The sequence below is a fragment of the Mobula hypostoma genome, chromosome 11 (assembly GCF_963921235.1).
Source record: "Mobula hypostoma chromosome 11, sMobHyp1.1, whole genome shotgun sequence".
Lineage (NCBI taxonomy): Eukaryota > Metazoa > Chordata > Chondrichthyes > Myliobatiformes > Myliobatidae > Mobula > Mobula hypostoma.
The window spans coordinates 1,811,542-1,836,732 of NC_086107.1; the positions used below are offsets into that span (position 1 = coordinate 1,811,542).

At 47.2% G+C, this 25,191-nt stretch overlaps 1 protein-coding gene across 4 annotated transcripts in view; it reads right to left on the reverse strand.

Annotated features, from left to right (window-relative positions):
• mrvi1 (murine retrovirus integration site 1 homolog) overlaps positions 1 to 25,191 on the reverse strand; it is a 207,697-nt gene that overhangs the window by 74,900 nt on the left and 107,606 nt on the right. For 3 of the 4 annotated variants that reach the window (XM_063061567.1, XM_063061565.1, XM_063061568.1), the window contains exons 9-11: positions 21,165 to 21,259; positions 4,305 to 4,355; positions 3,621 to 4,211 (exon numbers count right to left, since the gene is read on the reverse strand). In XM_063061567.1, the coding sequence (XP_062917637.1) occupies positions 3,621 to 4,211; positions 4,305 to 4,355; positions 21,165 to 21,259 (737 nt within the window). The remainder of the gene's footprint in view (positions 1 to 3,620; positions 4,212 to 4,304; positions 4,356 to 21,164; positions 21,260 to 25,191) is intronic. The other variant, XM_063061569.1, reaches the window with a different exon arrangement.

Here is a 25,191-nt window from a genome sequence, read left to right on the forward strand (position 1 = left end):
TTCAATGCTGACCGGCAACTCCTGCGACGCTGCTGGTGCCAAACTGTATTGGTCTCTGCCGTTCCTTTAAGACCATAAGACATAGGAGCAGAATTCGGCCATTCAGCCCATCGAATCTGCTCTGCCGTTCCATCATGGCTGATCCTGGATCCCACTCAACCCCACACACCTGCCTTCTCGCCATATCCTTTGATCAGAAAACGATCAACCTCTGCTTTAAATATACCCACAGACTTGACCTCCTCCACAGTTTGTGGCAGAGCATTCGACAGATTCAGTACACTCTGGCTAAAAACGTTTGTTGGGCACGTGGCCAAGTGGTGAAGGCGTTCATTTAGTGATCTGAAGGTGGCTAGTTCGAGGTTGTGTTTGCTCTAGTGTCTGTGCGAGGAGTGGTGTCCCACACAGACTTTCAATCTGTGCCTTGTAAGGCATGAAAATGCCTGACGCAGGCCTCTCATGGTCTGAGTCGTCATTCCCTCCCTACCCCCTCCCACCCCCGGCTAAAAAAATTCCTCCTTATCTCTGTTCTAAAAGATCACTCCTCGATTTTGAAACTGTGCCCTCGAGTTCTGGACAGCCCCCACCATAAGAAACATCCTCTCCACATCCACCCTGTCTAGTCCTTTCAACATTTGGTAGGTTTCAATGAGATTCTCACACATTCTTCTAAATTCCAGTGAGTACAGGCCCAAAGCAGTCAAATGCTCCTCATATGTTAACCCCTTCATTCCTGGAATCATCCTCCTGAACCTTCGGATTCATCCACTTTGAGGAGAGGGAGAGCCTGCTGCACAGGCAACAGCTTTACTCTCTGTATCATACCGCCCCCACATAGACAGCTCGACCCTGACCAAGAAGTAAAGAGATGCAGAAAGTTTGTCAAAGATAGTTTCGCATTTAATGGCATTGTGAAGAGTTCACAATTGTGTAAAAATCCTATCAACAGGTGCGTGGGAGCGTCATGCAGTCGACCACAGTACCACTCTCCTCCTATTCCTGCATCCGGGTGTTCAGGAACTCCCTCTGAGTGAACATCAGTGTTAGCAAACCACAGTCCAAATCGCATGCGCTCCAACCAGCCGAAAGGCCCACTCTGATATATAAGAGGTATTATTACTTGGAGGATTGGAGAGCAGCTGGGAGGGAGTGGGGAGGAGAGGGTTAAATCAGCAAGAAAGGGGAAATTTGGAGGATGAAGAGAGCAAGGAGAGGGTGAGAGTGACATGAGGCAAGTGGGTAGAAAGGGGGGAGACAAATGGGGAGAGAGAAGATGAGGGGGGGACAGAAAGACAGAGAGAGGGAGGGAGGGAGAGAGAGAGAGAGAGACAAAGATGAGGAGAGGGGTGGAGAGGTGGAGGGGGAGGAAAGGGAGGTGAGAGGAGGGCTGAGGGGGAGAGAGTGAGAAAGGGAGAGAAAGAGAAAATAATTTCAATCTAGTACCTATTATAAGGGAAGTGGGAATTCAGTGAATGATTTGAACCTAAGACTGGATCCAATTGTAGCCACTTCTCATGTGCAAAATTGTGCATCTAAACATTATTATTTGTATCATATCATCTTGTGATTTTCTCTGTCTTCGAAAGTATTTTCTTGCACAAGCATAAGGTCATAGAGCCACACAATGTGGATAAAGGCCATTCGGCCCAACTGGTCCATGCTGACCAAGCCAGCCATCTAAACCAGTCTCATTGGCCTCAGTTTAGCCCATGTCTGTGTGCAGGTGCTGATGCTCAGGGCTTGGTTTTTAAATTGTCACATGAACCAAGGCACGGCAGAAAACGTTGCACACCACCAATACAGACCTTTCCATTCCTGAGTACGCCAAAGTGGTTAAATAGAAAATTGAGCAAGTGGCTGCATTTGCACGAGATGAGGAACTGCTACGGGATTGTTCTTACAGGAACGTGGTTCCAGGACAACCTCAGATGCACCATCAATCTACAGGCTGTGACACTCAGGGACTTGGGCTATATCATTATTATTTTATATATAATTTTTTTTTGCAACTACGTTTTCTATTAGAACATAGAACATAGAATAGTACAGCACAGTACAGGCCCTTCGGCCCACAATGTTGTGCCGACCCTTAAACCCTGCCTCCCATATAACCCCCCACCTTAAATTCCTCCATCTACCTGTCTAGTAGTCTCTTAAATTTCACTAGTGTATCTGCCTCCACCACTGACTCAGGCAGTGCATTCCACGCACCAACCACTCTCCGAGTAAAAAACCTTCCTCTAATATCCCCCTTCAACTTCCCACCCCTTACCTTAAAGCCATGTCCTCTTGTATTGAGCAGTGGTGCCCTGGGGAAGAGGCGCTGGCTATCCACTCTATCTATTCCTCTTATTATCTTGTACACCTCTATCATGTCTCCTCTCATCCTCCTTCTCTCCAAAGAGTAAAACCCTATCTCCCTTAATCTCTGATCATAATGCATATTCTCTAAACCAGGCAGCATCCTGGTAAATCTCCTCTGTACCCTTTCCAATGCTTCCACATCCTTCCTATAGTGAGGCGACCAGAACTGGACACAGTACTCCAAGTGTGGCCTAACCAGAGTTTTACCGAGCTGCATCATTACATCGCGACTCTTAAACTCTATCCCTCGACTTATGAAAGCTAACACCCCATAAGCTTTCTTAACTACCCTATCCACGTGTGAGGTAACTTTCAGGGATCTGTGGCCATGTACCCCAAGATCCCTCTGCTCCTCCACACTACCAAGTATCTGCCTTGGAGTTTGTCCTTCCAAAGTGTACCACCTCACACTTCTCCGGGTTGAACTCCATCTGCCACTTCTCAACCCACTTCTGCATCCTATCAATGTCTCTCTGCAATCTTTGACAATCTTCTACACTATCTACAACACCATCAACCTTTGTGTCGTCTGCAAACTTGCCAACCCACCCTTCTACCCCCACATCCAGGTCACGATTTTCATAATTATATATGCTATATATGCTGTGTGTGTCTGTGTATGACTGTTGATACTGCATTTTTCTCCTTGGCCCTGGAGTAACACTATTTCGTTTGGCTGTATGGTTGAATGACAATTAAACGAACTTGGGCCATGATGAGGTAGATTGAGAAGTCGCCGGTTACTGCAGCATCTTAATATTACGTACACCTTGCGCTAAGCTCTGCATGCTCTGCCCACCCCCCACCCCGAGGACTTTCCTTTCATCCACGAGTCTCTTAAATGCCCCTAAGGGGTCTGCTTCTACCACCACCCCTGGAAGTGCGTTCCACACACCCACCACTCTCTGTGTGAAGAACTCGATGTTCTAGATGTGGTTAAAGGAAGCGTGCGCTCATTGCCAGGCAAGAACATGACGGCAGTGAAGTGATTTGGCGAGATAGCAGAGCACGAGTATACGATTTTAAGGTGTTGAGGTGACAGCATTTTGTACATGCAGACAGTGACAAAGCAGGAACCAGAGCAAAGGTTCCAGGCATTCGCTTAACCGGACCTCGGCTGATTCGTCCATCAAGGAGCAGTGACCCTGTGCGTCAGCGCAGACAGGAGGGGAGACAGCGGTCCCAGCCTCCCCTTCCAGGAAAAAGCATGCACCCCGTTCTGCGGGCAGGGAGCGCCTGACAAGCGGCGAAGTTACCTCACGCAGTTTGGTGAGTTTCTGCAGCTTTGGTTCGACGGGCAGTTCCTTACAGTCGAAGGCTCTAAGCTGGCTGGTGTCGAGTACGCTGAAATCGAAGCTCTCGACAGTCTGGAGAGGGGGGCTTGGGGGCGCGTTCAGCTCCCCGTCCACCTCCAGACACTCCCAGGAAACGGCCCGCAGAAGAGGCTGCGAGCTCAGAGATTTGATTTCGGCTGTGCAGGGCACCCTGGGGCGAGGGGCAGCATGTTCAATACTCGTTCTAACAGCTCCGGTTTCGGAGCCCAGTGCCTGGGGGGGTCTCATTGGAATCATGTTGCGTTCCAGAGAACTTGACTTGGTAGCACTTTCTGCCCCTTTGACATGGGGGCTATGGCGGTTCTTGTCCAAAGGCTTGGACTCACTACCTGCACCAGCTTCCAGGGACACAGCTTCTTTCCGATGGACAGATGCATCCATCACCTTTCTAGAAGACAACTGAAAACCCACTGCCCCTGGAGATGGGTTTCTATTTTCAATGGCCTTCTTGGCTGGAGACTGTTTTCTGGTTTCGCTGGTTGTCCTGGCTGGAGAAAGCTTTCTGGTGTGTTGCTAATGCAGTGGTTGAAGAGAAAAGAAAACAGTCAGTGGTTTGGCATTGCTCATGAAGGCAGAAAGAAATGACACAATATTGACAGTACCAACCTCAGATTTCACTTGGGCATCGTGTTGTCTTGATCCAGGGACTTCTAAAAGCTATAAGTGAATTTAACATAACCACAAGGCAAGATTACTGACCTAAATCAGAGACCCAATCAGGTATACTGCCAACTTCACCACCTCTTTGGTCAAGAAAGCACAGCAGCGTCTCTGCCTCCTGAGGAGATTGAGGCTCCCCTACCCCCCATTCTAACCAAGTTTTACAGGAGTCCTGGCCAGTTGTATTATTGTCTGGTATGGGACTTGCAAGGCCCTACAAAGGATTGAGAGGACTGCTGAGAGAATCATCAGGGTTCCTTTTCCACCCATTAGAGATATTTATCAAGAGCGCTGAGTTATACAGGACCCTCAGCATTGTCAGTTATCCCTGCCATCAATCCAGCAATCTCTGTGACCCCCTATCATCAGGCAGGAGGGTACCTTGGCATTAGGACAAGAATTTTAGGATAAGAAACAACTTCTTCCCCCAGACTGTGAGACTATTGAACTCACGGCCACCACCCCGGTCTCATCATGTATACTTGTGTAAAGATGAACTTGAATTTAAAGATTACTGATCTAAAACAAAGAGACCCAGTCAGGTAAACGTCAGATGATGTCTGTGTAAATGCCACTGTTAACTTTCAGCCTATAAACTAAAGATCATAATCTCATTTGATGAACAGAGTCAGCCTGAAACATTGACTGTTTATTGACTACGGGAGGAAACTTTGTCACATGGTGTGAGCAGAATTATCTACAGCTTAATGTGAAAAAGACTAAGGAGCTGGTGGTAGACCTGAGGAGAGCTAAGGTACTGGTGACCCCTGTTTCCATCCAGGGGGTCAGTGTGGACATGGTGGAGGATTACAAATACCTGGGGATACGAATTGACAATAAACTGGACTGGTCAAAGAACACTGAGGCTGTCTACAAGAAGGGGCAGAGCCGTCTCTATTTCCTGAGGAGACTGAGGTCCTTTAACATCTGCCAGACGATGCTGAGGATGTTCTACGAGTCTGTGGTGGCCAGTGCTATCATGTTTGCTGTTGTGTGCTGGGGCAGCAGGCTGAGGGTAGCAGACACCAACAGAATCAACAAACTCATTCGTAAGGCCAGTGATGCTGTGGGGATGGAACTGGACTCTCTCACGGTGGTGTCTGAAAAGAGGATGCTGTGTAAGTTGCATGCCATCTTGGACAATGTCTCCCATCTACTACATAATGTACTGGGTGGGCACAGGAGTACATTCAGCCAGAGACTCATTCCACCGAGATGCAACACAGAGCGTCATAGGAAGTCATTCCTGCCTGTGGCCATCAAACTTTACAACTCCTCCCTTGGAGGGTCAGACACCCTGAGCCAATAGGCTGGTCCTGGACTTATTTCTTGGCATAATTTACATATTACTATTTAACTATTTATGGTTTTATTAGTATTTAATTATTTATGGTGCAACTGTCACAAAAACCAATTCCCCCCGGGATCAATAAAGTATGACTATGACTATTCATTTCCATAGATGCTGCCTGAGCTGCTGAGTTCCTCCAGCATTTTGTGTGTGTTGTTCATAACCTAATTAATGCTATTCACTGTTTACACCCGGGGTTAATCATGGCTGTGGCAACATTTCAATATAAAAACACTGCACAGTGGTAACCATTAAAGTAAATTTTACTGATGTGATCCCTATGAACTTTCCTCTGTCTTTGCTCCAGAGGAGGTGTTGGATTGGGGTGTGGAATTATTATTTTCTTGTAGTTTCACTTTCCTATGCTTGTTTTGTTATTCTGTATACTCACCTATTTACAAGTAATGGCTCAGTGAATTTTCTGTAAGAAACATATCGTTGTTTCTGTATCTTCCTGGAAGTTTCCTAGTTTCTCAGCAGCAGGTGTTACACTGCTTGTATCTAGCTACTTGATGGGTTGATTGTTATCACTGGAATTTGTGTTAACTCTAGTCTAAGTATGAGATGACTACGATTACTTTTTCCTTTGGCTTTCCTTTGTTCTCTCAGTTCATCTTTTAACACTTATAACATTAAATTAAATTGCTTAGCCATAAGTTTTATTTATTTACTTATTTACTTTTCTTCAGAGGTACAGAGCAGAACAGGCCCTTCCTGTCCTTTGAGCCGTGCCACCCAGCAGCCCACCTACTTACCCCTAGCTTAGTCACGGGACAGTTTACAACAGCGGTCCCCAACCACCGGGCCACGGACCAGTACCGGGCTGCAAAGCATATGCTACCGGGCCGCGAGGAAACGATATGATTTGGCGATATGAGTCAGCTGCACCTTTCCTCATTCCCTGTCACGCCCACTGTTGAGCTTGAACGCACGCGTGGTCATTACCCGCGCGTCATCCATGTCAGCGCAGGAAGGAGATCAACTCCTCGAGCTTGCAAATGATGGCAGGCTGAAAAGTATGTTTGACATAACATCTCTGCCGGCATTCCGGATCAAAGTGAAGGCTGACGATCCTGAGATAGACACGAAAGCACTGAAAACGTTGCTTCTGTTTCCAACATATCTCTGCAATGAATGCAACGAAAACTAAATTGCAGAATAGACTGGACATAAGGAACCCCCTTCGAGTATCACTGTCTCCCATCACCCCTCGATAGGACCGTCTTGTTGCAGGAAAACAAGCCCAGGGCTCCCACTGATTCAGCGATATTGGTGTGTTGCAATGATTTTATATGTTCATACGAGGAAAATATGCGCTGTGTGTTTGATATCCAAACGTAACTTAAAATGTTATGATGCTATTATAAGTGACTTATATAACCATATAACAATTACAGCATGGAAACAGGCCATCCCAGCCCTCCTAGTCCGTGCCAAACGCTATGCTCACCTAGTCCCACTGACCTGCACTCAGCCCATAACCCTCCATTCCTTTCCTGTCCATATACCTATCCAATTTTTCTTTAAATGATAATATCGAACCTGCCTCTACCACTTCTACTGGAAGTTCGTTCAACATTTACTTCAAGCTCCCCTGATAATTGACTTATCACTATATTCATGCGAGGAAAATATGCGCTATGTGTTTAATATTAAATTCATTAGATAAACCCTTTTAGAAACGAAATTGAGTGTATTAGCCACTTATCACCTATATTCCGGTCGTGATTAACATTCCCTCCCCGCCCCCCTGGACAGAATCGCCAAAACCGATTTGTAGAAAACAATCGGCAGGCACACGCATGCGCACTGGTGCCCGCGCAAGGCTTCATGGCCATTGTGGTCTTATCGGGGTAAACACAACGAATTTGACTGCTACTCTTGTTTGTTGGCAACCCTACCACCACCCCCCCCACCGCCCCTCGGTCGGCCGGTCCACAAGAATATTGTCAATATGAAACCGGTCCGCAGTGTGAAAAAGGTTGGGGACCCCTGGTTTACAATGACCAATTCACCTACTAACTGCTACGTCATAGAAACATCGAAAACCTACAGCACAATACAGGCCCTTCGGCTCACAAAGTTGTGCCGAACATGTCCCTACCTTAGAAATTACTAGGCTTACCTATAGCCCTCTATTTTTCTAAGCTCCATGAATCTATCTAAAAGTCTCTTAAAAGACCCTATCGTATCCGCCTCCACCACCCTTGCCAGCAGCCCATTCCACGCACTCACCACTCTCTGCGTAAAACACTTAACCCTGACATCTCCTCTGTACGTACTTCCCAGTACCTTAAACCTGTGTCCTCTTGTGACAACCATTTCAGCCCTGGAAAAAAGCCTCTGACTATCCACATCATCAATGCCTCTCATCATCTTATATACCTCTATCAGGTCACCTCTCATCCTCCGTTGCTCCAAGGAGAAAAGGCCAAGCTCACTCAACCTATTCTCATAAGGCATGCTCCCCAATCTAGGCAACATCCTTGTAAAGCTCCTCAGCACCCTTTCTATGGGTGGCTTCCACATCCTTCCTGTAGTGAGGTGACCAGAACTGAGCACAGTACTCCAAGTGGGGTCTGACCAGGGTCCTATATAGCTGCAACATTACCTCTCGGCTCCTAAGTTCAATTCCACGATTGATGAAGGCCAATACACCATATGCCTTCTTAAGACCATAAGACAAAGGAGCAGAAGTAGGCCATTCGGCCCATCGAGTCTGCTCCGCCATTTTATCATGAGCTGATCCATTTTCTCCTATTTAGTCCCACTCTCCTGCCTTCTCACCATAACCTTTGATGCCCTGGCTACTCAGATACCTATCAATCTCTGCCTTAAATATACCCAATGACATGGCCTCCACTGCTGCCCGTGGCAACAAATTCCATAGATTCACCACCCTCTGACTAAAAAAATTTCTTCGCATTTCTGTTCTGAAAGGGCGCCCTTCAATCCTTAAGTCATGCCCTCTCGTACTAGACTCCCTCATCATGGGAAACAACTTTGCCACATCCACTCTGTCCATGCCTTTTAACATTCGAAATGTTTCTATGAGGTCTCCCCTCATTCTTCCAAACTCCAAGGAATACAGTCCAAGAGCGGACAAACGTTCCTCATATGTTAACCCTCTCATTCCCGGAATCATTCTAGTGAATCTTCTCTGTACCCTCTCCAACGTCAGCACATCCTTTCTTAAATAAGGAGACCAAAACTGCCCACAGTACTCCAAGTGAGGTCTCACCAGCGCCTTATAGAGCCTCAACATCACATCTCTTCTCCTATACTCTATTCCTCTAGAAATGAATGCCAACATTGCATTCACCTTCTTCACTACCGACTCAACCTGGAGGTTAACTTTAAGGGAATCCTGTACGAGGACTCCCAAGTCCCATTGCATCTCAGAACTTTGAATTCTTTCCCTATTTAACTAATAGTCTGCCCGTTTATTTTTTCTGCCAAAGTGCATAACCATACACTTTCCAACATTGTACTTCATTTGCCACTTCTCTGCCCATTCTTCCAATCTATCCTAGTCTCTCTGCAGACTCTCCGTTTCCTCAGCACTACCGGCCCCTCCACCTACCTTCGTATCATCAGCAAACTTAGCCACAAAGCCATCTATTCCATAGATGGGTGAATAGTTTAGCTCATGGGGGAGCTGCAGAGCAGACTCGATGGGCGGAATGGCCTACTTCTGCTCCTTTGTCTTGTCTTGTGATAATCCAAATCATTGATGTACAATGTAAAAAGAAGCGGCCCCAACACTGATCCCTGTGGAACACCACTGGTAACCGGCAGCCAACCAGAATAGGATCCCTTTATTCCCACTCTCTGTTTCCTGCCAATCAGCCAACGCTCTATCCACGTATGTAACTTTCCCGTAATTCCATGGGCTCTTATCTTGTTAAGTAGCCTCATGTGTGGCACCTTGTCAAAGGCCTTCTGAAAATCCAAATATACAACATCCACTGCATCTCCCTTGTCTAGCCTACTGGTAATTTCCTCAAAAAATTGTAATAGGTTTGTCAGGCAGGATTTTCCTTTAAGGAATCCATGCTGAGTTCTGCCTATCTTGTCATATGCCTCCAGGTACTCTGTAACCTCATCCTTGACAATCGACTCCAACAACTTCCCAACTACCGATGTCAAGCTAACAGGTCTATAATTTCCTTTTTGCTTCCTTGTCCCCTTCTTAAATAGCGGAGTGACATTTGCAACCTTCCAGTCTTCCGGAACCATGCCAGAATCTATCGACTTTTGAAAGATCATCGCTAATGCCTCCGCAATCTCCACAGCTACTTCCTTCAGAACACGAGGGTGCATTCCATCTGGTCCGGGAGATTTATTGACCTTTAGCCTATTCAGCTTCCTGAGTACTTTCTCTGTCGTAATTGTGACTGCGCACACTTCTCTTCCCTGCCACCCTTGAGTGTCCGGTATACTGCTGTCTTCCTCAGTGAAGACTGATGCAAAATACTCGTTCAGTTCCTCCGCCATCTCCTCATCTCCCATTACAATTTCTCCAGCATCATTTTCTATCGGTCCTATATCTACTCTCACCTGTCTTTTACTCTTTATATACTTGAAAAAATTTTTAGTATCCTCTTCGATATTATTTGCTAGCTTCCTTTCATAGTTAATCTTTTCTCTCTTAATGACCTTCTTGGTTTCCTTTTGTAAGGTTTTAAAAACTTCCCAATCCTCTCTCTTCCCACTAATTTTTGCTTCCTTGTATGCCCTCTCCTTTGCTTTAACTTTGGCTTTGACTTCTCTTGTCAACCACGGTTGCATCCTTTTTCCACTCGAAAATTTCTTCTTTTTTGGAATATACCTGTCTTGCACCTTCCTCATTTCTCGCATAAACTCCAGCCACTGCTGCTCTGCTGTCTTTCCCGCCATTGTCTCTTTCCAGTCAACTTTGGCCAGTTCCTCTCTCATGCCACTGTAATTTCCTTTACTCCACTGAAATACCGACACATCAGATTTCGGCTTCTCTTTTTCTAATTTCACAGTGAACTCAATCATGTTATGATCTCTGCCTCCTAAGGGTTCCTTCACTTCAATCTCTCCAATCACCTCCGGTTCATTACACAATACCCAATCCAGTACAGCCGATCCCCTAGTAGGCTCAACAACAAGCTGTTCTAAAAAGCCATCTCGCAGACATTCTACAAATTCTCTCTCTTGAGATCCAGTGCTGACCTGATTTTCCCAATCCACTCGCATGTTAAAATACCCCACAATTATCATAACACTGCCCTTCTGACAAGCCTTTTCTATTTCCAGTTGTAATTTGTAGTCCACATCCCTGCAGCACAGAGTCAACCTGCGCAGCTGCTTTGAGTGTCTTATGGACTTGGACCCCAAGATCCCTCTGATTCTCCACATTGCCAAGAGTCTTACCAATAATACTATATTCTGCCATCATATTTGACCTACCAAAATAAACCACCTCACTCTTATCTGGGTTGAACTCCATCTGCCGCTTCTTTGGAATGTGGGCGGAAACCGGAGCACCCAGAGGAAACCCACATTGTCACGGGAAGAACGTGAAACTCCTTCCAGATGGCTTCAGAATTAAACTCTGAACTCCAATGCCCCAAGCATTGCGCTAATGGCTACACTCCCGTGGCGCCCTATCGTCTTGATCTTGACCTCCAAAGAACCCTTGGATCCAAAAGAGGTCTTGATTAAATTCTTCCTTACTTCCAGATTATTATCCAAGGAGGCCCTCCACTGGTCTGGGTTGACTGTGGATATTGTGTCCCAGATGTCTAGATACGCGAGCCAAAGGAAGTATGATATGGAGAAGAAGCTGTTGCCCATGTAGCAGGCTCCCCCTCTCCATGCAGCTGATGTCCAAAGGAATGGCAGAGACCGATACAGATTGGTACCAGCAGCATCGCAGGAGGTGCTGGTCAGATTTGAAACCAATGTAGGACTGCGTTACGGACTCCAGCTCTGGATATTTCCCTCTTGGTTTACTCCTGAAGCCTTCCCCATGAATGGTTATAGATACAAGGTGGTGGAGGTTTGAGATCAGTTTTGTTTCTCTTCGCTGAGCTGCCAACCACAGTTGACGAGCCCCATTGGCCCAAAGCAATTGGTTTTAAGGTGCCTGTAATCCATCTTTGCCCCTTCTCCTGTCCGTAGAAATGGTTCTGCTGGGCTTAGTAAGCCAATCATGAAGGCCAGGAGCAGGACTTGGATGTCAGAGGCTATTTGAGACGTACATCTTTGGGATCATTTAATAGATAGTGAGAGCTCATCCCCACTATTCACCCACTTTCCCTCCCCCCCAGCTATGACAACCTTAAGGAACTAAGATTATTGCAATTAGAGTCCTCCTTCTTCATCCATTCACTTCTTTCACCTGTTCCGCACCCCCCCCCCCCATCACCTGCCAGGTTGTATCCCTCATGATCTTATTCTGGCTTCTGCCCCCTTCCTTTCCAGTCCTGATTAAGAGTCTCGATCTGAAATGTCAACACTTTATTCATTTCCGGAGATGCTACCTGGCCTGCTCAGTTCCTCCGGCATTTTGTGTGCGTTGCCCTGGATTTCCAGCATCTGCAGAATCTCTTGTCACTGGCAGATTTCTCTCGGCAGAGAGCTGGCCGGACCACTGTCTGTACTGCCACACTCTATACATATCAGGTACATAAGCTGGCGAAGCCTGGTCACCACACCTTTCCAAACACCACGGTAGCATAGTGGCCAGTGCAATGCGGATACAGCTCAGGGCGACAGAGTTCAGAGTTGAATTCTAACGCTATCCGTAAGGATTTTGTACATTCCTTCCTGTGAGCTCACGGGTTTCCTCCCACAGTCCAAAGATGCACCAGTGAGTAGGTTAATTGGTCATTGTAAATTGTCCTGTGATTCGGCTAGGGTTAAATTGGTGGATTGCTGGTCTGGAAGGGACAATTCAATGCTGTATCACTCAATCGAATAAAATATAAACTTAGCAGCTCTGACAGCAACATCACCCCCGAATAAGCTGCTGGGAGGACTCAGTGGATAAAGAAACATCTGTCTTGTCCTTTCAGCAGACAATCTGTGGTTCCAGATTCCAGCATCCCCAGTCCCTGGTGTCTTCATTAAGATCTGATATTGTGTTTACAGAGAAGGAGAGAATATAGCTACAACATGGGGAAGTAGTGGTTGGTGTAATGTTATTAGAGCACCAGTGACACGGGTTCAATTCCATTAGATACAGGGCCATAATTAGGTCATTTGGCCCAGCGAGTGTGCTCTGCCATTTCATCTCAGCCTCAATCTCCTGCCTTTTCCCCGTATCTCTTCATGCCATGACCAATCGAGAATCTATCAACCTCTGCCTTAAACAGACATAAAGTCTTGGCCTCCACAGCTGCCTGTGGCAAAGAATTCCACAGGTTCACCACTCTCTGGTGAAAGAAATTCCTCTTCATCTCCATTCTAAAAGGACACCCCTCTATTCTGAGGCTGTGTCCTCTGGTCCAAGACTCTCCCACCATAGGAAACATCCTCTCCATATCCACTCTAACAAGGCCTTTCACCATTCAATAGGCTTCACCGAGGTTAGCCCTCATTCCTCTGAGTTCTGGAGAATACAGGCCTGAAGCCATCAAACGCTCTTCATATGACAAGCCATTCAATCCTGGAATAATTTTTGTGAAGTTAATTTGAACACTCTCCAGTATCAGCACATCTTTCCTAAGGCAAGGGGGCCAAAATGGCTCAGAATACTCCAAGTGAGGCCTCACCAGTGCTTTATAAAGCCTCAAAATGACATCCTTGCTTTTACATTCTAGTCCTCTTGAAAAGAATGCTCTTTGCCTTCTTCACAATTGACTCAACCCACAAATTAACCTTTAAGGAATACTGCACAAGGACTCCCCAGTCCCTTTGCACCTCAGATTTTTGAATTTTCTCTCCACTTAGAAAATAGACTACTCTTTTATTTCTTCTTCCAAAGTGCATGACCATACACTTCCTGACACTGTTTTTCATCTGCCACTTCTTTGCCTATTCTCCTAATCTGTCTAAATTCTTTGGTAACATCTTTGCTTCCTCAAAACTACCTCTCCCTCCACCTATCTTCATATCACTCACAAACTTTGCAACAAAGGCATCAATTCCATCAGCCTTTGTAAAAAGAATCGGTCCCAACACACACCCCTGGAGAACAACATTGGTCACTGGCAGCCAACCAGAAAAGGCTCCCTTTATTCCCACACTTTGCCTCCTGCCAATCAGCCACTGCTTTATCCATGCTAGAATCTTTCCTGTAATACCACGGGCTCTTAAGTTGTTAAGCAACCTCATGTATGACACCTTGTCAAAGGCCTTCTAAAAATCCAAGTACACAATATCAACCAATTCTTTTTTGTCTATTTTGCTTATTCATTCTTCAAAAAATTCCAACAGATGTGTCAGGTAAGATTTTCCCTTAAGGAAACCATACTGACTATGGCCTATTTTATCATGTGCCTCTATGTACTCTGAAACTACATCCTTAAAAATCGACTTCAACATCTTTCCAACCACTGAGGTCAGAATAACTGGCCTATAGTTTCCTTTCGTTCTGCCTCTCTTCCTTCTTGAAGAGTGGAGTGATATTTGCAATTTCCCAGTCTTCCAGAACCATTCTAGAACCTCTAGAAGAAGGGTCTTGGCCTGAAACCGATAGATTATTCTTTGCTGTAGATGCTGCCTGACCTGCCGAGTTCCTCCAGCATTTTGTGTGTGCTAATTTGGATCTCCAGCGTCTGAAGATTTTCTCGTGTTTGCCATTTCAGAATCTAGTGATCCTTGAAAGATCATTACTAATGCCTTCACAATCTCTTTACACACCTCTTTCAGAACTTTGGAGTGTACACCATCCGGTCCAGATGACTTAGCTACCTTCAGACCTTTCAGTTTCCCTAGAACCTTCTCCATGGCAATGGCAACTTAACACACTTCTTCCCCCTGACAATTTGGAACTTATGCTAGTGTCTTCCGTAGTGAAGACTGATGCAAAATACTTCATCAGTTCGTCCAGCATTTCCTTGCCCCCATTACTACCTCTCCAGTGTCATTTTCCAGTAGTCTGATATCCACTCTCTTCTCTCTTTTACACTTTATGTATCTGCAGAAACCTTTGGTATCCTCTTTAATATTATTGTTTAGCTTACTTTCATATTCCATCTTTTTCTTCTTAATGACCCTTTTAGGGTTAGGGTTCTGTGGATTTTTAAAAGCTTTCCAATCCTTGAATTACCCACTAATCTTTGCGCTATTCTATGTACTCTCTAGTGCTTTTATGTTGACTTTGACTTCTCTTGTTAGCCATGGTTGTGTCATCTTGCCTTTAGAATACTTCTTCCTCTTTGGTAAGTCTATATCCTGTGCCTTCCGAATTGCTTCCAGAAATTCCAGCCACCGCTGCTTTGCTGTCATCCCTACCAGGGTTCTTTTCCAAGCAATTCTGGCCATCTCCTCTCTCATGCCTCTGTAATTCCCTTCACTCCACTGTAATACTGATACATCTGACTTTACCTTCTCCTTCTCAAATTCCAGGATGAATTTGATCATATTATGATCACTTTACCCTGAGGGTTCTTTTAACTAAAGCTCTCTAATCAATTCTGGTTCATTGCACAACACCCAGTCCAGAACTGCTGATCCCCTAGTGGACTCAACCACAAGCTGCTCTAAAAAGCCATCTCATAGGCATTTTAGAAATCCTCCCTCGTGGACTCCAGCACCAACCTGATTTTCCCAATCCACCTCCATATTGAAATCTACCATGATTATTTTAACATTGCCTTTTTGGCATGCATTTTCTATTTAGATAGATAGATAGATAGATAGATAGATAGATAGATATACTTTATTAATCCTGAGGGAAATTTGGTAGTAAATTTCCCGTAGTAATTTGAAGACCACATCCTTACTACTGTTTTTGGTTCTTTATATAACTCACAATAGGGTTGTTTTACCCTTGCAGTCACCTTTTTCTAATAATTTGATTTCATTTTTTACCAACAGAGTAACACTATCCCCTCTGCCTTCCTGTGTGTGCTTTTGATAGAATGTGTATCCTTGGACATTAAGCTCCCAGCAATAATCTTCTTCCAGCTATGATTCAGTGATGCCTACAACATCATACATGCCATTCTGTTACTGTGCTACAAGTTCTCTATCTTATTCCATATACTGCGTGCATTCAAATATAACACCTCCAGTTCTGTATTCAACCTTTTCGATTTTGTCCGCATTTTACAATGCAATTCATCCTGTTGACTGTTATTTTATCCTGTCATCAGCCTCTCCTTGCTTGGAGTCTCACTACCCACTGCCTCAGTTTGTAAACCAACTACCTCATCCTCAGCACTATCATTCCGGTTCCCATCCCCCTGCCAAATTAGTTTCAACCATCTCGAACAACTCTAGCCAACCTGCCCCTCGGGCTCAGGTGTAACACTTGCCTTTCGTACAGACCATACCTTCCCCAGAAGAGATCCCAATGATATCAGTAGTCTGAAATCCTGCTCCCTGCACCAGTTCCTCAACCGCACAGTCATCTGCCAAATCATCTTATTCTTACCCTCACTGGCACGCGGCACAGGTGGCAATCCAGAGATTACTACCCTGGAGATCCTGTTTCTCAGCTTTCTATGTAGCTCCTTAAAATCTCTCTTCAGGACCTCCTCACCTTGTCTACCTCTGTCATTGCTGCCAAGATGCATCAAGACTTCTGACTCTTGAGAATGCCATGGACCCAATCCGAGACAACCTCGATCCTGGCACCAGAGAGGCAATATACCATCTGGGTGTCCCTATCACACCCACAGAACCTCGTCTCTGTCCCTCTGACTAGGGAATCACCTATCAGTACTGCAGTCCTCTTCACCTCTCTGCTCTTCCGAGCCACAGCACCAAATTCGGTGCCAGAGACCCGGTCACTGTGGCTCCCCCTGATAGGTTGTCCCCCTCAATAGTATCAAAAGTTGTATACTTATTATTGAGGGGAATGGCCACAGGTGTACTCTGTTCCCTTCCTTCTCCTGACAGTCACCCAGCTACCTATCTCCTGCAGCCTAAGGGTGATTGCCTCCCGGTAGCTCCCGTCTATCACCTCCTCATTCTCCTGTCTGAGCTGAAGGTCACCGAGCTGCAGCTCCAATTCCCATCGCTGTCTGTGAGGAGTTTGTACGTTCTCCCCGTGACCACGTTGTTTCCTCTGAGTACTCCAGGCTTCTCCCACATCCCAAAGACGTGAGGGTTAGTGTGTTAGTTGTTCCCATGGGTGTAATCGGGCAGTGTGGACCCGATGGACGGGGAGGGCCAGTTACCGTGCTGTATCTCTAAATAAATGAAGTTTATAACCGCGAAGAGTGGGTGTGCCTGAGTGCTAGTGGGGTAAGTAAAGACATCAAACTCTCAGTCCTTGTGGTTAGTGAAAGCATTTTATTGTGCATTCACACTGCAACCCCGGTGCAGGGGTGGCGCAGTCACCAGCGCAGTGAGATGTGCAGTAGAGTTAACAGTACAGGTGGAGGAGACCTACATTCTGCCACACGTGATGTTAAGAGCAACAGAGAGTTCAGGCAAGGGAGCTTTGACGGAGATCGATGGCTACCTCCTTCTCAAAGATGTGTCCCATGGTGAGACTGGATGTACAAGCAACGGTGGGTTAATAAACAAAGCAGCTTCGAATCATTCAGAGTCACAGTGAGTACAAGATGGAAAACAGACCTTCAAGGTATCTGATTGTGGTCTGGTACAGCCATTCAACAGAAACAGAACAAGCTGCAGACAGCACATCGTCCCCCAGCACCCACAAAGCTCCAGAGAGACGTACATCACGAGCACATCGTCCCCCAGCACCCACAAAGCTCCAGAGAGACGTACATCACGAGCACATCGTTCCCCAGCACCCACAAAGCTCCAGAGAGACGTACATCACGAGCACATCGTCCCCCAGCACCCACAAAGCTCCAGAGAGACGTACATCATGAGCACATCGTGCCCCAGCACCCACAAAGCTCCAGAGAGACGTACATCACAAGCACATCGTTCCCCAGCATCCACAAAGCTCCAGAGAGACGTACATCACGAGCACATCGTCCCCCAGCACCCACAAAGCTCCAGAGAGACGTACATCACAAGCACATCGTCCCCAGCACCCACAAAGCTCCAGAGAGATGTACATCACGAGCACATCGTCCCCCAGCACCCACAAAGCTCCAGAGAGACGTACATCACGAGCACATCGTCCCCCAGCACCCACAAAGCTCCAGAGAGACGTACATCACAAGCACATCGTTCCCCAGCATCCGTACTATCTACAGGAGCTTCCTCAGGAAGACAGCATCCATCATCAAAGATCCCCACCATCTGAGCCATGCCATCTTCTCATAGTCACCTTCAGGCTGGCGGTACGGAAGCCTGAAGCACAACACCACCTGGTTCCGGAACAGCTACAGTATTGCCCTTCAACCATTCGGTTCTTGAACCAACTGGTAGAAACTGAATCACTATCTCAGTATAAAACTGTGGTCTCTTTGCACTACAATGGCTTCTTTTCTTATTGTCATAATCGTCTTTTTTCTTGTATGATGTACCTGTGGTAAAACTGCATGCTTTGCTTTGCATCTCTGTTGACATGCTCCTGTGTAGATGGGGAGAGGCTGGACAAACTTGGGTTCTTTTCTCTGGAGGGTCAGAGGCTGATAGAGGTTTTCCAGATTATGAGAGGCATAGATAGAGTCGACAGTCTTCTTCCCCAGGGTTGAAATGTCTAATACCAGAGGGCATGTATTTAAGGTGAGAGGGGGTAAATTCAAAGGAGATGTGAGAGGCAAGTTTTTTTTTTACACAGAGAGTGGTGGGTGTCTGGAATGAGCTGCCCGGGGTGGTGGTAGAGGCAGAAACAGTAAAGACTTTTAAGAGATGTTTAAATAGACACATGAATGTGAGAAAAATGGAAGCATATGGATGCTGGGTAAGCAGAAAGGATTAGCGTAGTTAGCCATTCTACTAATTTAGTTGGTTTGGCACAAAATTGTGGGCCAAAGGGCCTGTTCCTGTACTGTTCTGTGTTCAATGTTTCATAACAGTGAACTTGACAATGAACTGTGGACGTTTATACCCAACACATTTATACAGATCAAGAAGCCTATCAAAGCTAGTCCCATTTGCCCAGATTCATCTCATATCCCTCTAAACCAGGGGTTCACAACCATTTTTATGCCTTGGACCAATACCAGCAGGGGTCCATGGAGCTCTGGTTGGGAACCCCTACCCGAAACCTTCCCTATCCATTTCTTCTACAAACTGTCTTCCCGCTGAAGTAGATGAAAGCTCTAACAACACATCCATGAGACCCATTCCCCATCCCGACCATGTCTGTGCTATCACACCCAACAGCTTCCCCTCAGTGAATCAATGAAGCACTCGGCTGAGTTTGTTCTTTGCCATCATTACCAAACACATAAATGGTTCAGGACTGAGACTTGCTGTGGAAAAGCCCATAGCAGCAATTCAAAATGTATTATTGGGAAATAGGTGTGTGTGTGTGTGTGTGTGTGTGTGTGTGTGTGTGTGTGTGTGTGTGTGAGAGAGAGAGAGAGAGAGAGAGAGTGTGTATTGCAATGTATTATTGGGAAATAGATGTGTGTCAGAGGTATCAGAGAGAGCGGGAGAGTGGGTTTAATATCGTCACATAAAGTGAAAAACTTGCTAGTGTGCACACAGATCAGATCACTACACAGCACATTAAGGTCGAACAAGGTAAAGCAGTAACAATGCAGAATGAAAAGTGTAGGTAGACAATAAAATGCAAGATCATAACGAGGTAGATTGTGAGGTCAGGGGTCTGCTTTATCACACGAGGGAGCCCTCACAGAGATGAGGAGGAACTTTTTTTATCCAGAGAGTGGTGAATCTGTGGAATTCATTGGCACTGGTGACTGTGGAGGCCAAGCCATTGAGTATATTTAAAGCTGAGGTTCTTGATAGTCAGGGCATCAAAGGTTATAGGGAGAAGGCAGGAGAATGGGGTTGAGAGGGATAGTAAATCAGCCATGATGGAATGGTGAAGGAAACTTGATGGGCTGAATGGCCTAATTCTGCTCCTACATCTTATGATCTTATAATCATTCAACACAGGAGAGGATAACATAAGACCATAAGATACAGGAGTAGAATAAGGCCATTCAGCCCATCGAGTTTGCTCCGTATTGAAGACATGAGGTACTGAAGAGATGGGGTAAAGGAGGGGTGGAAGGGAAGAAACAGGCAGGAGTGGTGTGGAGTCAATGAAACATCGATCACCAGTGGTTAGAAATCCTAGTTAGCAACGGCTCAGGGCTAATTAAACATAACAAGTATAATAATTAAAAGAGTTATATTGATCAGAAGAGGACAGAGTGGTTAGCTGTGTGTGTGGGGTTATTGATTTCCCACACTATCAGTCACGGAAGAGAGCGAGCATGAATGGGACAATGCACAGTAAGTTGAACTCCAAACAAGGGCTCATCACCTGACATGAGATGGAAGATCATAAAAGACAGGAGCAGAATTAGGCCATTTGGCCTATAGAGTCTGCTCTGCCATTCCATCATGGTTAAACCATTTTTCTTCTCAACCCCATCCTCCTGCTTTCTCCCCGTAGCCTTTGACACCCCAACTACCAAGAACCCATCAACCTCCGTTTTAAATATACTCAATGACTTGGCCTCCACAGCAATCTGTGCCAATGAATTCCACAGATTCACCACCCTCTGGCTAAAGAAATTCCTTCTCATTGCTGTTCTAAATGGATTCCCTCGATTCTGAGGCTGTTCCCTCTGGTGCTAGACTCCCCCAATATAGGGAACATCCTCCCCATATCCACTCTATCTAGGCCTATCTGCACAGGATTGGAAAAAGCTGCTGAGAGTTGTAAGCTCAACCAGCTCCATCACAGGCACTGGCCTCCCCTCCATCAAGGACATCTTCAAAAGGTGACGTCTCAAAAAGGCAGCATCCATCACTAAGGACCCCTAATACGCAGGACATGCCCTTTTCTCAATGGAGGAGTTACAGGAGCCTGAAGATCCACACTCAATGTCTCAAGAACAGCTTCTTCCCCTCCACCATCAGATTTCTGAATGGACAGGGAACCCTTCTACACTACCTCACTATTTTTTTCTTTGTTTTTGCTCAGTTTTTGCATTACTTATTTAATTAAATTATATATATATTTCTGATGACATTTTACAGTTTTTAATTATTATGTAGTGCACTGCACTGCTGCTGCATAACAACAAATTTCACGACATGTGTCAATGATATTAAACCTGATTCTGATTATGAGCCTACCATGGGGGACCTTGTCAAAGGGCAGTGACACTTTAGCAATGGCCAGCATTAGCCCAGTACAAGATGTCTTTCCTCAGATCCTAGGGGATCAGCACTATTGTGAATGAGAGACCTTTTACCTTCATCTCCTTGTCCCTGATGGGTGAAGGGGCCTCTTCCTCCCCAGCCTGAAGCGAAGGCACGGCCATTGTCCTGACTGCTGCCATGTCTGGCTCTAGTGGTGGAATCAGGAAAATATCACAGAGACAGAGAGTCATAGAGTACTACAGTACAGAAACAGGCCCTTCAGCCCATCTATAATTCTACCTAGTCCCATCCACCCTGATCTGGACGTGGCCTTTCATACACTTCCCATCCATGTACCTATCCAAGCTTCTCTTAAATGTTGAAATCAATCTCAGTCCTCCACCTGCACAGGCACCTCGTCTGCACTCTCCTCACCCTCTGAGTGAAGAAGCTCCCTCTTGTATTCCCCTTAAACATTTCAACTTTCACCCCTAACTCATGACCTCTGATTGTAGTCTCACCCAACCTCAGTGGAAAAAGCCTGCTTGCATTTACCTCATCCCTATACCCCGCATAATTTTGCATACCTCTATCAAATCTCCCCTTGTTCTCCTGCACTCCAGGGAATCAAGTCCTAACTTACTCAACCTTTTCCTAGAACTCAGGTCATCAAGTCCTGGCAACATCAGTGTAAATGTTTTCTGTAATTGATTGAAAATTGTTATGCTGACATGTCTGGTCTCCCTACTCTCACCAGTTGGGCATGGTCTTTTTTCCCATCATTGGCAAAGAACGAGCAAAAGATTTGTATTTCTGTAGTGCTGCTGGACTTTCCAAAATGCTTTGTACCCACATAGATTCTGTTGGATTAGTTTGGTCAATTCTTAGATTAGACTGTTTAATTGTTTTACTTTGCAGCTTAACAATTAATTACCTGATTGTATTTTTATAACTACTATACACACGTAACTGTTTAGTATGTTTTCTAGTGGTCACAGTGTATATGTAATTGTTCAGTGTGTCCCCTAGTGGTGACAGTGTGTATATGCAGTTGATCACTGTGTCCCCAAGTGATTGTATTTGCATGATTATGCAGAGCTCGGGAGGCTTCTCTGGTGCTGCACTGTGGGGTATCTGATTGGCTGACTCGTAGTTGAAGGTGCGGATAGAATGTTTCTTATCTATGGGTATTAAATGAGCCGACCACGCAGCCACACTATCCATTTTGCTCCCCTCTCCCTGGATCAACCATATAAACCCCTCCAACCGCATCCCAATCCCAGCTCAGACCTGTCCCTTAATCTACTACCAACACAACCCCATCCCAATCACATCAACATCCCCAACCACCCCTATACCCACTCACATACCAAACCAACCCTGTCTCAGACCAGACCCCAATCTCACCCCAAATTTGCCCCAACAGCAGCACCAACTCACTTCAACTGTATCCCTAAACCCACTCCAAGCCCACGCTGAACCCAACACATATTCATCCCATAAAATCCGACCAATCCCAACCCAATGCTGTATTCATTCCCCTAAAGCTATTCCCAACACAACCCCTGAAACCTCCATATCCACCCTAATCCTGGCTCAGATCCACCTGTAAGCCCCCTCCCAAACACACCCCAGATCCCACCAACCAACCCTCTCCCAACCACACCCCAGACCACCGACCAACCTCCCAACCACACCCCAGACCACCAACTAACCCTCCCAAGCAAACCCCAGACCACCAACACCCTCCCAACCACACCCCAGACCACCAACCAACCCCTCCCAACCACACCAGACGACCAACCAACCCTCCCAACCACACCCCAGACACCACCAACCAACCCTCTCCCAACCACACCCCAGACCAGCAACCAACCCTCCAACCACACCCCAGACCACCAACACCCTCCCAACCACACCCCAGACCACCAACCAACCCTCCCAACCACACCCCAAACCACCAATCAACCTCCCAACCACACCCCAGACCACCAACATGCTCCCAACCACACCCCAGACCACCAACCAACCCTCCCAACCACACACCAGACCATCAACCAACCTCCCAACCACACCCCAGACCACCAACCAACACCGCCAACCACACCCCAGACCACCAACCAACATCCCAACCACACCTCAGACCACCAACACGCTCCCAACCACACCACAGACCACCAACCAACCTTCCCAACCACACCTCAGACCACCAACCAACCTCCCAACCACACCCCAGACCACCAACCAACACTCCCAACCACACCCCAGACCACGAACCAGCCTCCCAACCACACCCCAGACCACCAACCAGCACTTCCAACCACACCCCAGACCACCAACCAACCCTCCAACCACACCCCAGACCACCAACTAACCCTCCCAACCACACGCCAGACCACCAACCAACACTCCCAACCACACCCCAGACCACCAAGCAACCCTTCCAACCACACCCCAGACCACCAACCAGCCTCCCAACCACACCCCAGACCACCTACCAACCTCCCAACCACACCCCAGACCACCAACCAACCTCCCAACCACACCCCAGACCACCAACCAACCTCCCAACTACTTCCCAGACCACCAACACCCTCCCAACCACACCCCAGACCACCAACCAACCCTCCCAGCCACACCCCAGACCACCAACCAACCCACCCAACCACACCCCAGACCACCAACCAAGCTCCCAACCACACCCCAGACCACCAACCAACCCTCCCAACCACACCCCAGACCACCAACCAACCTCCCAACCACACCCCAGACCACCAACCAACCTCCCAACCACACCCCAGACCACCAACCAACCCCTCCAAACCACACCCCAGACCACCAACCAACCCTCCCAGCCACACAGCAGACCACCAACCAACCCCCTCAACCACACCCCAGACCACCAACCAACCTCCCAACCACACCCTAGAACACCAACCAACCTCCCAACCACACCAAAGACCAATCAACCCCGCCCAGCCACACCACAGACCACCAACCAACCCCCTCAACCACACCCCAGACCACCAACCAACCTCCCAACCACACCGCAGACCACCAACCAACCCTCCCAACCACACCAAAGACCAACCAACCCCTCCCAACCACACCCCAGACCACCAACCAACCTCCCAACCACACTCCAGATCACCAACCAACCTCCCAACCACACCCCAGACCACCAACCAACCCCGCTCCCAACCACACCCCAGACCACCAACCAACCTTCCCAACCACACCCCAGAACACCAACCAACCTCCCAACCACACCCCAGACCACCAACCAACCCCTCCCAACCACACCCCAGACCACCAAACAACCCCTCCCAACCACACCCCAGAACACCAACCAACCCCTCCCAACCACACCCCAGACCACCAACCAACCCCTCCCAACCACACCCCAAACCACCAACCAACCCTCCCAACCACACCCCAGACCACCAACCAACCTCCCAACCACACCCCAGACCACCAACCAACCCCTCCAAACCACACCCCAGAGCACCAACCAACCCTCCCAGCCACACAACAGACCACCAACCAACCCCCTCAACCACACCCCAGACCACCAACCAACCTCCCAACCACACCCTAGAACACCAACCAACCTCCCAACCACACCAAAGACCAATCAACCCCGCCCAGCCACACCACAGACCACCAACCAACCTCCTCAACCACACCCCAGACCACCAACCAACCTCCCAACCACACCGCAGACCACCAACCAACCCTCCCAACCACACCAAAGACCAACCAACCCCTCCCAACCACACCCCAGACCACCAACCAACCTCCCAACCACACTCCAGATCACCAACCAACCTCCCAACCACACCCCAGACCACCAACCAACCCCGCTCCCAACCACACCCCAGACCACCAACCAACCTTCCCAACCACACCCCAGAAAACCAACCAACCTCCCAACCACACCCCAGACCACCAACCAACCCCTCCCAACCACACCCCAGACCACCAACCAACCCCTCCCAACCACACCCCAGACCACCAACCAACCCCTCCCAACCACACCCCAGACCACCAACCAACCCCTCCCAACCACACCCCAAACCACCAACCAACCCTCCCAACCACACCCCAGACCACCAACCAACCCCTCCCAACCACACCCCA